This window comes from Leptopilina heterotoma, unplaced genomic scaffold (genome assembly GCF_015476425.1).
Source record: "Leptopilina heterotoma isolate Lh14 unplaced genomic scaffold, ASM1547642v1 Lhet_278, whole genome shotgun sequence".
In the NCBI taxonomy this organism is placed as follows: Eukaryota; Metazoa; Arthropoda; class Insecta; order Hymenoptera; family Figitidae; genus Leptopilina; species Leptopilina heterotoma.
Window position 1 is genome coordinate 2,174,172 of NW_025110986.1, and position 13,230 is coordinate 2,187,401.

General features: G+C 29.0%; 3 protein-coding genes across 4 annotated transcripts in view; 1 reads left to right on the plus strand and 2 right to left on the minus strand.

The window, feature by feature from the left end:
* LOC122504061 (tensin-3-like) overlaps positions 1 to 13,230 on the plus strand; it is a 566,797-nt gene that overhangs the window by 248,075 nt on the left and 305,492 nt on the right. The window lies entirely within an intron of this gene.
* Positions 3,788 to 5,018, minus strand: LOC122504062. Its single transcript, XM_043614946.1, has 2 exons — positions 4,689 to 5,018; positions 3,788 to 4,583 (listed from the first exon to the last, which is right to left on the minus strand). The coding sequence occupies exons 1-2, from the start codon at positions 5,016 to 5,018 to the stop codon at positions 3,873 to 3,875; spliced, it is 1,041 nt and encodes a 346-aa protein (XP_043470881.1). The 3' UTR covers positions 3,788 to 3,872.
* On the minus strand, positions 3,788 to 10,174 carry LOC122504105. The gene is made up of 5 exons (XM_043615003.1): positions 10,168 to 10,174; positions 6,729 to 6,890; positions 6,254 to 6,414; positions 5,855 to 5,973; positions 3,788 to 5,627 (listed from the first exon to the last, which is right to left on the minus strand). The coding sequence occupies exons 1-5, from the start codon at positions 10,172 to 10,174 to the stop codon at positions 5,240 to 5,242; spliced, it is 837 nt and encodes a 278-aa protein (XP_043470938.1). The 3' UTR covers positions 3,788 to 5,239.

Here is a 13,230-nt window from a genome sequence, read left to right on the forward strand (position 1 = left end):
ATTTAGAAATTTAAAGAGTTAACATTAATAATTTTTTTTTTCATTAACATTTTTAGAAAAATTAATAATTTTTGTTTGGATAAAATAAATTTATGCAACACTTACGAAATTATTTTTACTTCCACCCTCTAACTCCGGAAAAGTTTCAATAATTGTTTTACAATAATTGAAGTACTCAATTTTTGTTGGTCCATTTTCAGTCAGTGATTCCAAGTGAATTGACCAGTGGTAAATAAATGACGATTGGAATTCGTTAACTTTGTCCTTTTCTTTTAATTTAATCAAATTTGAGGCAGTTTTGGCAGTTTTGCCGGATATGAAACTCGCGGTGTTTCAAAGCATATCTTTTTTGACGACGAGGGAATTTCTTGATTCTCCGATGTGGACGGTAGATTCGCCAATTTTGCACCAGAACATTTCTAAAATAAGGTCCATTTATAAATTATTTTTACTTTATAAATTATAATCTCACAAGAATTGAAAATATCGTACGTTTATGTAACTTACCTCACTGTTTATTATTATGACATCAGAATTAGTTTGCACTAACTGTTTATTTACCTCTAGGTTATCCAATATAGCAATTTCTTCGTCACCGCATGTCATTAATTGATTAGAAGGTTTCTCGGCTTCAGCACGGGTTTTCGGAACTAACAAAACGTTTATTAAACTATTATTTTCAATGATATCGTCCTCCTCGATGTCGCATTGTTCATTAATTACTGTATCCATTTTTTGTAACACTATAAAACTAGTCGACAAAACTGTGTATTGCAAAATTAATGACAGAAGGGAGAATCGAATCAAAAAAATCAAATATAGTGACGCAGGAAATATTGATGACTGCAGAAGCATTAAAGAGGCTCTTCTAAAATCCTGTGAGGACGATGAAAGTCTATCTTCAGAGTTGTCGAATAGTTTTATAGTGTTACAAAAAATGGACACAGTAATTAATGAACAATGTGACATCGAGGAAGACGATATCGTTGAAAATAATACTATAATCAACGTTTTGTTAGTTCCGAAAACCCGTGCTAAAGCCGAGAAACCTTCTAATCAATTAATGGCAGGCGGTTTCCAAGTACTTGCCACATTCGAAAATCCTGTAATAAATGAAAAGTTGGTGCAAACTAATTCTGATGTCATAATAATAAAAAGTGAGGTAAGTTACATAAACGTACGATATTTACAATTCTTGTGAGATAATAATTTGTAAAGTAAAAATGTGACGCGCTCTTAGGAAAGGGAATATAAACAAAAAATTATAGGTTATTTTTTCTATGTAGGAAATGAAAATGCATGGAAACAAAAATAGCAATTAAATTATAAAACTTAAACGACCATAAACATAACCAATAATTTTTTGGTGTTTAGGTTCCTTTCCTTCTTAGTATTTATTTTTTCTATTAACCCTCCTACGGTTTTAGCATTTTTCAATTTTTCAAGAAAAAAAATTTATAATTTTGTTGAAATTAATTTTGACTATTTCATTTTTACTTTGACATTAAATATAACTATATAGCTTCAATTTACACTGAAAGTTTTATTTATATGATTCTCAAATTAAATTATTTTAAAGAAATAAACGAAAGATACACCCCGAGTATACTCTGCTTAAACCGTAGGGAGGATAAAAGGAATATAAATATTAACATTTATTTAAAAATTATCAAGCTCTAATTGATAAATGAACCTTATTTTAGGAATGTTCTGGTGAAAAATTGGTAAATCTCTCGTCCACATCGGAGTATCAAGAAATTCCCTCGTCGTCAAAAAAGAGATGCTTTCAAACACCGCGTGTTCCATATCCGGCAAAACTGCCAATACTGCCACCAAATTTGATTAAAATAAAAGAGCAGGACAAAGTCTATGAATTCCAATCGTCATTTATTTACCACTGGTCAATTCACTTGGAATCACTGACTGAAAATGGACCAACAAAAATTGAGTACTTCAATTATTGTAAAACAATTATTGAAACTTTTCCGGAGTTAGAGGGTGGAAGTAAAAATAATTTCGTAAGTGCTTTGTATATTTATTGATATTAAAATTACTTTAATTTATGTTTTTTAAATTAATATTTCTGCTTGATTCGTAGGATGTTGTCAAGAACCAAATTTCTACTTCTATTCGTAGTCGACGTTATTTTTATAAAAGAAAAATTAACAATACCGGGAAATCAGGAGAAAAAAAGTTGTCGTCCACTGAAGCTGCAAGGAGCGAATGTTCTCTAAATTTAGATAATAATGAAGCATTAACAGAATTAAAAAAATGCTTACCTACAGAGGAATCCTCGAACGTGCTACGCTTGCTTAGAGAAACTTTTGCTTTACGCAGAGAATTTATTGAAACAAACGCCAAAACTGTTATGGATATCATTCGTGAATATCCTCAACTACAGACATACACGGCAGTATGTATAATTTTACTTTTTCAAAAATTAAGCTTTTTAATTAAACAATTATTTCCATATTTTTTCTTCAAATAAAAAAAATTTTCAGATTATTCTTGACTTCAGTATCTTGCGAAATACAAGTGAAAATGCATTATCTGATTCTACGGAAGAAATGATTGACAAATTGGGCACTTATTTTGCTATAGATTGCAAAAATAAAGAACAAAAAATCAAAGTCATGAAATGTCTTTATGACAATTTGACAGTTTCCAAATTTCGCAAAATAAGTGAACCGTTAATCTTAATCGAAGAAGTACTTTTTTTACGTTATTTATTTTGCACGATACTATAGTTAAAATTGATGAGTCGATTTAAAGAACCGACACATCGGTTGTTTGTAGCGACAATTCAATAGTACTATAGCTTTAACTTTTTTCGGTAAAATAAAAATAATTTTTGAATTTTAAAAAGGCAGGTAAAAGTACTTCTGCACTCATATCAACACTAAATTCTTCACCAAGGCTTGTTGCATACACAGCAGAGGAAAGATTGGCTGAAGCGTTCATCGTATGTGACGGGGCGAGAATAAAAATTGCGGAACCAACTGCAATAAAAGTAGTAATGTGTCTTTTTGCTACTTATTACTCTTGGAATTGCTCTTACCCAAATGTTTATTTAAATACATTGCAGTACTTTGAGTATGCAATATTAGGAAAAGTAAATGTAAATAAGAAACTTGACAAGCTCATTCGAGACGTAGAATATAAATTTAAAAAAGTAATTTAGTAGTTCAAAAGCAATTGGAAATTAAGATATTCATGATCAATATATTTTTTCTTAAATAATGATTAACTTTAAAATGCTTTTAATTAAAACTTTATGATACTGAGTTCAACAGAACAGTTTGTTTAGACTCGAAATGTGATTTACATTAGTTAAATAACTTACCTGATAATTATTATCTCCAAATGACTCGAAATGTGATTTAGATTAATTAATTAACTTACCTGATAAGTATTATCTCGAAATGACTCAAAATGTGATTTAGATTAATTAATTAACTTTCCTGATAAGTATTATTTATCTTACACTCTGTTCTCTTAATTTAAATATAGAGAACCACAATTAATTGTTATTTGTTATTTTTAATAAAATAAAGTTATAAATTTTTAAAACATAAAACCATAATTAATTGTTATTTCAATAAGTTGAAGTTATAAATTTACATCTTTTTCAATTACATAAACAAATTAATGTCAATAAAATCGGGTTTTATTATTTAATTAACTACATTTAATATTAATAAAATAGAAAAATTACAGTTTTTTAAATTTTATTGGTGAAAGGGAGTTAGGCTAATAGAAATTTTTGTAATATTTAAAGTACATAATGTAAATAGTTAAAGTATATTTTATTGATCTAAACAATATTAAGTTTTCTTAATAAAATGTGTACAATTTAGGCTTTTATATTTAATTTACAATATAAGTATATCATCCGTAAAATTCTGTACGTTCGTGATCGAGTAAAAAGACATATTTGCTGTTTTCAAATTTAAATTCAGGAATCGGATGTGGAAATATATTAGATCCTTTAGCCTAATTACATTTTGAGAGATAATACAAGGTTTATTAATTTTGTAACTATTTAAAGTTTCCTTGTAGTGTATCGTATCTAATTTAATGTAACAAAACAATATTATGTCGTCGATAACAAAGATTTCTTTAATCACTCCAAATATGGGGAGTGAATTTTCTTCGCATTCTAACAAAATAATTGATCCTTCTTTATATTTTGTTCCATGCGATTTCACTCGAAGACAGCGAGAAATATTAAAAGTTTCTATTTCATCCTGTGGAATAAAATCGAAAAGTAATTCCATATGCGGCAAATTTCTCAATAGCACTCTTTGACCGATAGTGATTTCATCTCCCTGATATAAGAATTTTTTGGATTCTCTTCCACGGAATGTAGCGAGTTGAAAACAAAGTCGCGCTTGATGTCGATAACACAATGTCAAGGACATGTTTTTAAAACTTCGAACTACCGGCACTAGCTGCTTGAAGTATCCGTGTTCTCTTTCAAATCCAAAACACCACTGCTGACGAGCAGGACCAAACATTCGTATATACTGAGGCAAGTGCGTTATAAAATGAAACTTTGGTACAAGCCATTCCGGAAATAAACGCTTGAATTTTAAATCAAATATTTCTATCATTCTTGCCAATACATACGTAGTATTGCGATGAATTTCATTTGAAAAGCAAACATTTACAATTTGTAACATACTTACATGAAGTAAAATATGCTCCAAATGTTCAATGTTGTCTTCTATAATCCATTCATTCAATAAAAACGGTAGGCTATGAGCAAGAGCCAATGTTTGCGATGCACTTTGCTTCAACTTCATATCCCTTCTGAGGTGGTCACGTAGAATTACCCCAGGTTTGTTGTTTTTGAAATGACCAAACTTAAAATTTTCCATCTTTTTATTTAATTGTTCCACAGATAAAAGTTCTTTCTCAATAATAAAATACCAAAGAATAGCTCTGGTGGTTACTTCCGTCACACCTTCAGGAAATAAATGCATTGCATCTTGGGGAAGACATTTAGTCACGTCCATAATTTCGAATAAAGCGGATTCCGAATTTACTCCATAACGCCGTTTCCAAAAGGAACCAACAGCCTTGGGTGCAGTTAGATCTGTTATAGCATCCAAATGTTGTCGATGAGACTCTGCATTTGAATGTGTGAACTCATCCTTAAAATTCGTATTCTAGTCTTCTTTTCTTACTAAACATGTTCTGCATAGTCGAATTGATGACACTGATTCTTTAAAACCACCTAAAAAAGCAGAAGCAGGAGTATCCCCGCACAAAATAGTAAGGAACCTTTGAAAAGTAAATCTTCGCCGTCAACTGTAATAAAAACACCTCTCGTTCGTAATATTTTCATGTCATCAATGAATGGCTTCAGTAACTTTTCAAGTCCAAATTTTTTTATTAACTTTGCCTTAACTATTGCCAATAAAAATATTGAATTTTGACTCGATCGTAATTTTGGGTCTATGTTTGCTAAAGTCCAATAAAACATTCCCAGTTTTTGGGTCGTCGAATGGCTTCCAAGAGGATTTGCAATCCCTACGTCATCATAATACAATATTACGGCTAGAGGATTTTCCATTTGTCGAAAAACTTCGTTTTCTCTATAATAAGTTCCATTCAAAACTGTCCTAAGAACACCATCATTTATGAAGTTTGTTTCATTAATATTGTCATGAATTTCTTTATTTAACAATAAATTTTTTAGGTTTTTTAAAAATGGAACAATAAAAACTTCTTCCTCAACTTCTATTAAATGTGGTATTTCTTGATTTTTTTCCATTTTAAGGAAACACCAAGTGTCACTGGTTCTGCGCAAACCATTAATAACTCATTAATTAAAAATTTATCTAAATACCATTTAGATTTGATTGGTTCAAATACCAATGTCGGATCATACGTTTCTTGTAATAACCTTTCCAATTGGTTAGCATCAACTAAATTTGTATTTGGATCTCTTTGATTTTTAATTTCATTCTGTAAAATAAATAAGAATAATGTTAATTATTTTTCTCTGTTGCTTTAAGCAAATTTTTTTTAAACAGCAATTTTATCATTTTGTTAATTAAATAATTTAACTAAAAGAAGTTGTTGTTAAAATAAATCTTTGGAAATACGAATAGAAACCATTAAAGTATTAATAGAATTAATTGGAAAAATGTTCAAAAGTTACTTAAAATAAAAACGTATACAAAATATATTTTTGCTAAAGGAATTGAATGTAAAAATTAAAGAAATACATTTATACAATACTTACTAATATGTTTGTCGTATACAATTTCATTAAATCTGTTACTCCATTTATAATTTTGTTCGTTGCGACTTGAGAAACTTTACAATTTTCTCGTATGTCAACTATAAATTGAGCTGCTGTCCAATTAAATTCCTCTAAGGGTGCAACAATTGGATCTCCAATATCTATAAAAAAATTAATTGATACATGAGTAAGTTCTATGCAGAAAGTGTAAAAGGGACTAAGAAGAATCTGACAATAAAAAAAGTTGGTCCAAATCAATATTTTGGTATATTAAAACAAAAAGTAAAAAAGTTTAATTTCAAAGTGATTTGAATAACATATTAAATTATATTTTTAACACTTTCTTACGTTAAAATCTGTACAAAATTGTATTAAAATGTAATGTAATATAATTAATATCATAATTTAAAAAAATGCAATTTTATTTTCCTTTAGAACAGTAGGATAAAATAAATAATATCTGAATTAATCTTACTTTGTGCATTTTGTACAATAACCACATTATTTGGTATGTTATCCACAATATTTTCTTCACCATTATTTTGCACATGTGGTTGACAATGATAGCGACTCTTATGTTGCTTATAGGAGCTACACTTTTTAAACGTAACTCCACATTGTGAATAATGACATGTCACTTTAAATAGTGGATCAAAACGATGAATTTATAATATAAATTTATAAAAATAATTGAATTCCAGTGAAAAATTGTATCACTTGTGAAAATAATTTTATATAGAAAAATTGTAAAAAAAATTATTTTCGAAAAAATGTATGACAATTATATTTCAAATAATTGAATTTCCTGTTTAATTTTTTTTTATTTATGAAAATATTTTACTGTTTGCGTAGAATACTACCAAAATTTTTTTTAATTAGTTGAATTCTTTTGGGAAATGTTATTAAATAGCAGATTTTAATAGTCATTGAGTTAAGAAACATTTTTGAAAATTATTGAATTTTATTAAAATATTTGAAAATAATTGAATTCTTGTGATAAATATTGTTATTTATGAAAATAATTGAATTTGGCAAAGAATGTTATTAAAATTCCTAAAAATAATTAAATTTCTGAAAAAATTATGATATTTATAGGCATAATTGAACTCTTTCGAAGATTTGCTTTAAAATTTTTGAAATAATATATATATAACCTATATATACATATTTATTAGAAAATTCTATGAGAATTCAATTATTTAGATGCAAAAATAAATAATAATTTATTGAATAGTTGAATGTTTCTTAAAATATAATTCTTATAAAGAATTTTATCAAGAAATTTTTAAATAATAATAGATATTGAAAATCATGGAATTGAGAAAAACTTTTTAAAATTTGAAATTTTGCTATAAATTTTATTAAAATTCTTTTTTCGGAAAAGTATTTTATTATTTATAAAAATAATTGGAATTTTGACGAGAAATTAAAAAAAAATTTAAACATATTTGAATTTCTGTGAAGAATTTTATTACTTTTGAAAATAATTGAATTTCTTTAATTGATGGAATATTCCTACATTATGCCAAAAGAACATTCCAAAAGTTAGGCATGTTAGTCATTTCAATATATTCCTTGAAAGTTTATAGAATGTTTCTTGGTAATATTCCTAATGTTACAATTAAATATTCCAGAAATGTGAATGGAATATTCCGTACTATTGGGGATAGTTGTTTTTATAATTCATAAATTGAGAATAAAATGGAAGGTTAAAAAATGGAGAGATTTATTGTGGGTTTGTTTTTGGATGGAGAAGAATTGTTGGCAGATGCATATTACATAAGTCCCTTCCAAAAGTTTTCTCTTTCTCTCTCTCATAGGGAAATGAAAGGGTTTGTTGCGTATTCATATTTGGTAACAAAAGAAAGGATTTTGCTACGAAGAAAAGGAGGTGCAAACTTAAGTGGCTGGGAAAAGAAGAACTTGACTTAGTATAAATTTGTAAAAGCCATGTTCTCCAGTGGGAGGTACGTCTTGTTATTTCATGTTCGTTACGAGGAATAACATATCTTCTCTCTTAGGATATATAACCATGATCCCTACAATGTTTCCTTCGAAAACCGCCAGACCTCATATAGCGCCTCTCTTCTCAAGTTAAGCGACGCGTGAGAGAAGGTTTTGCATATTCAAAAGCATTGCTTTGCCTGGAAGCTGACTTTTCTACTTCCTCTCTCTCTCTCTTTCTCTTTCTCTCTCTTTCTCCTTCTCAATTTACCCCTTTCGATCCCCTTCTAACTTCACTTAACCAATCCCTCAAGACGAATTTATTCTCCTCCTACTTTCCTTTTAATTATTGCGATTAATTAAATTGCAACAAGGACATCGCGCGTTAAGAAAAAGAGTTCGAGAGGGTTAAAAAAAAGTAGCGAGAGAAGGTAAAATTTAATTATCGTGACACACTCGAAAACAACAGACTAATCACTTGTTGATTAAATTTCTTTTATTTCATTTACTACAATGTCTGCGGAGATTTTAAAAACAGTTCTCTAATGCTTATTTGTTTACAATTGCTTCTCGTTTCTCGTTTTGTTATTTGACATTTGGTTCAATTTGAAAAACATCAAAAACATCTCAGTAGATTTAAAAGAGTTCTAGAGTTTTCTACAGTTTATGTAAATAGTTCTGATCAATAAAAACCCTATAATTAATGAAAGGTTCAAAAATTTTACGTAAGAAGAGTTCTGATCAGGCGAAAGGAGATTTATGTTAAGTTTGATTTCTGTCAAATGAGATTTATGTCAATTGATTTTTTTGTCTTGTGAGATTTATGTCCAATGAGATTTATGTAAGGTCAGAATTCTGTCAAATGAAATTTATGTCAAGTAAGATTTATGTCAAATTAGATTTATGTTATAGGGTGATTCTTCGCGTAGCGCAGAACTTGATTTTTTTCATGTTGCAATGGAAAAATAATAAATAATTTTCATATATTTTTACAATTCCAACGTAAAAAGGTTATTTATATGTTTAGAAACAAAAACCAATAATTACTTTTGTATCTAATATTATAATTTTTCGTAAATAATCGGTTTTAAGGCTAAAAACGTCAAATTTTTACCTGTCCCCACATGAAGTTTAGAAAAAAAACTTAATAATTTTAGTAATATGCAATAATAAATACAATTACACTGTGTGACAGTAAAATGGCACTTTAAATCGGACCTATTCTAACTTGTTCATCTTGAAAAACTGAAACAAGTAGTATGTTTGAAATTTCCCAAACACCCCCAAAATTTAATTTTAGGGGCAAAAACCGTTTTTTGCGTATTCATGTAAAGAATTACTCGTAACTTCCGTACTTTTCAACCGATTTTCAAAATTGTTCTTTTATTTAAAAGGGGATAAGCACACCTTTTTAACCGTGTATTGCTCGTTTACTCAAAGTAAAAATTGACAAATCCACAGTTGAAAATATTTGCGATTTATCGATTTTCATTCCATTTTTTCAACTTTAACGAGGTTTTTAGAATAATATTCGAATTTACAGATTCTTTTCATAATAATTTCTTAAAAGTATACTTAATTCTGCGTAAAATGAGTATTTTTTGAAAACATTTTAATACAAATACAAATACAAAACTCATTTTACGCAGAATTAAGTATACTTTTAAGAAATTATTATGAAAAGAATCTGTAAATTCGAATATTATTCTAAATACCTCGTTAAAGATGAAAAAATGGAATGAAAATCGATAAATAGCAAATATTTTCAACTGTGGATTTGTCAATTTTTACTTTGAGTAAACGAGCAATACACGGTTAAAAAGGTGTGCTTATCCCCTTTTAAATAAAAGAACAATTTTGAAAATCGGTTGAAAATTACGGAAGTTACGAGTAATTCTTTACATGAATACGCAAAAAACGGTTTTTTGCCCCTAAAATTAAATTTTGGGGGTGTTTGGGAAATTTCTCACACATCATTGTTCATAGTTTTACTATAGACCTACAACTTATACTAGGTCTCTATAAAAGTGCAGGCAACTTTTTTTATTTTGTCTCACAGTGTTACTATTGACATTTTAGTATCGTCTACTTTAGTACAGTTGATTAAAAAAAATTTTTTTTTTTAAATTCATTTTATATATGTTTTTTTTCATTTTATGATTGACAGCAAATTTGGATGCTATTCATTATTTTATTAACAAACAGTGAATTATTGAAATGAAAATCAAATGTTAACTTAAATAACTTTTGTAAACACAAAAAATAACTTCCTTAAGTTAATTCGGGAAAAAGAATCAATGTTCTAATTGATTTATTCATTTTTCACTCATTTTAAGTTGGAAATTTGATAAGGGAATCACAAAATAATCTCCACCGACTCTTAAATATTTTACCATAAATTAAACAATTATTTATAAAAAAGGTTAAATAACCGATTGAAAATTAATGATACTTTTTTCAAAAAATTAAAATATCTAAAGTCGGTTGAAAAAGTTCCCACCGGCCTCAGTTTCCACCGACCTCAGAATTTCCACAGACCTTCGTATTACGAAGAACCTAGTGCAAATGTAGTGTTATGGTGCCACATATATAAGGAATAAAAAAAACCTATAGCTCAGGAAAGTTTACCATAAATTACTTAAATAAATTACCGAAATAAAAATTTTTAATTGTGATTTCTACTTTGCATATTTTTAAAAATTACCGATAAAATTTCTTTAAATTACCTTACAAATTTCCATAAATTACCTTATAAATTACCATAAATTACCGCGAAAATTTCCATAAAGTACCAAAATCCAAATTTTTAATAATAATTAAAATTTTACATATTTTGATAAATTATCGCAAAAATTTCCATAAATTATCAAAATAATAATTTTTAAATGAGATTTACGCTATAATATTGTTTAAATTACCGTAAAATTTTTTTTTTTTTGACAGAATGTGTCCAAACAGTGAATTAGTTAATTACTACACTTGTTTACAACAAAAATTATAAATAATTTTTCCGGCCCGCTATGGATATTTCTTTCTAGAGCCTTTATCTTCAAAAAAATATATTGATAATAATCAGAACGATAAAAAAAAATTTTTTTAGTTTCATAAACCAAATCGTGCGCTACACGGAGAAAAAGGAACAGTTGACACATCCAGATACATGGATATGACAGCCATATTATATTGAAAAATACGGGATATCCATAGTTAAGGTTGCTGCATCCATATTCTATGGCTGGCTGTATATTGTTGGAGCAGCAAAAGATCTATTGTTGGGTGATCCATAGTAATGGAAATGGGAAACAAAAAAATTAGAATCACTCAATTAATTAAATTCTATGTCACTTGAGATATTTTATACACATTTTTGTTAATTAATACACACCACTTATTGAATAACCGCATATTTACGAAATAAATTATTAATCGATGGGGGAGACACGAACCCTAGACCTAACGCATACTAAACACTAACGCTATCCACTACACTATACACGCAACTACAATATTTGAGCATATAATATTCCTTATATGTGACTGTCCACGAGAAAACAGGGCTTAGCTTTCACAGGGCTAGTGACTGAAAGAAGCAGAACGAAGGAATGCATACAATATAACATCTTTAAAACGTTGTATTGTCAAAAGTAATTGACAATTTACAACTTTTGATTTTTGCATTTGAAAAAGCAATATAAAATCTATCGATTATAGCATAAAAAACTCAAAATGATTTTTTAGAGCTAAGCCCTGTTTTCTCGTGGACAGTCACATATACTATACACATATTTCATGAAAATGAATTTACATAAACACTAATAGACAAGAACGATAATAAATAATGAACAATTGTAACACTATTTATACACAATAAACTCACAACGCGATTATATAGACGTGACAGGAAACCGACGCGACGGACAAATTGAGACGACCATTTTTAAATGGATGCCATGATAATGAATTGCGCGCAACATGTATCGAAATTTTGAACTAACTATGGATCTCCCAACCAAAGTTTATATGGATGAGGCAGCCATATGTGAAAATCCATAGCATGAATTGTAAGCCCAACCATGCCTATGGATGTCACATCCATATTTGATTCAACAATATAATATGGCTCCCTCATCCATTGAATATGGAATGTGCTTCCATTCTGAAAGTTGTCTCTTCCATTGAATTGGATAACAAAACAATATTCTGCTCAACAATATTTTTATGGATATCTCTTCCAGACCTTTTCTTTCCGTGTACGCGGAGAATCACCCGTTAAGTAATTTTTTGTATCGTGAGATTTATGTTAAGTGAGATTTATGTCAAATGAAATAAAATTTATGTTCAATAAGATTTACGTTTGGTGAGATTTCTGTCAAATGAGATTTTTTTATTGTGAGATTTATGTCAAATTAGATTTATGTTAATTGTTTTTTTGTCTTGTAAGATTTATGTCAAATTAGATTTAGGTTAATTGTTTTTTTGTCTTGTGAGACTTATTTTCAGTGATATTTCTGTCAAATAAAATTTCCCAGGCGGAAATTTCCAACCGGCGCGGATCCTAGCCCGTACTGACGCCGGTGTAACTGTACTGGCTCGGAACCGCCTGCCAACCGAATGTGAACGGGCATTCTACCGAATAGTGACTAGGCCAGGAGCGCGCTGACAACCGGCTCGGAACTGGCATTCTACCGCCCGCTGACCGGCCGGGAGAAGCCGTTCCGTGTATAATTCAACCGGCTGGGATCTGGCACTCTACCGACCGTGGATTTTTCATTTAATAGCCAGCCGAGCGCTGGCATTCTACCGACTGACAACCGGGTCGGATCCAAATGATAATTTCAACAAATATCAATAAAAAAATAATAATTAATTGCAAAAGATAAATACTGATGACAATTCATTGACAGTTCACTTTACACATTTTTTTTATTTTTTTATACACTTAAACGCAATTTTTTATTACATAGACATTTGAAAAATCCTAACGCTTGGAGGTACGAACCTACGCCTAACCGAATATTTACGCACCGAAATCT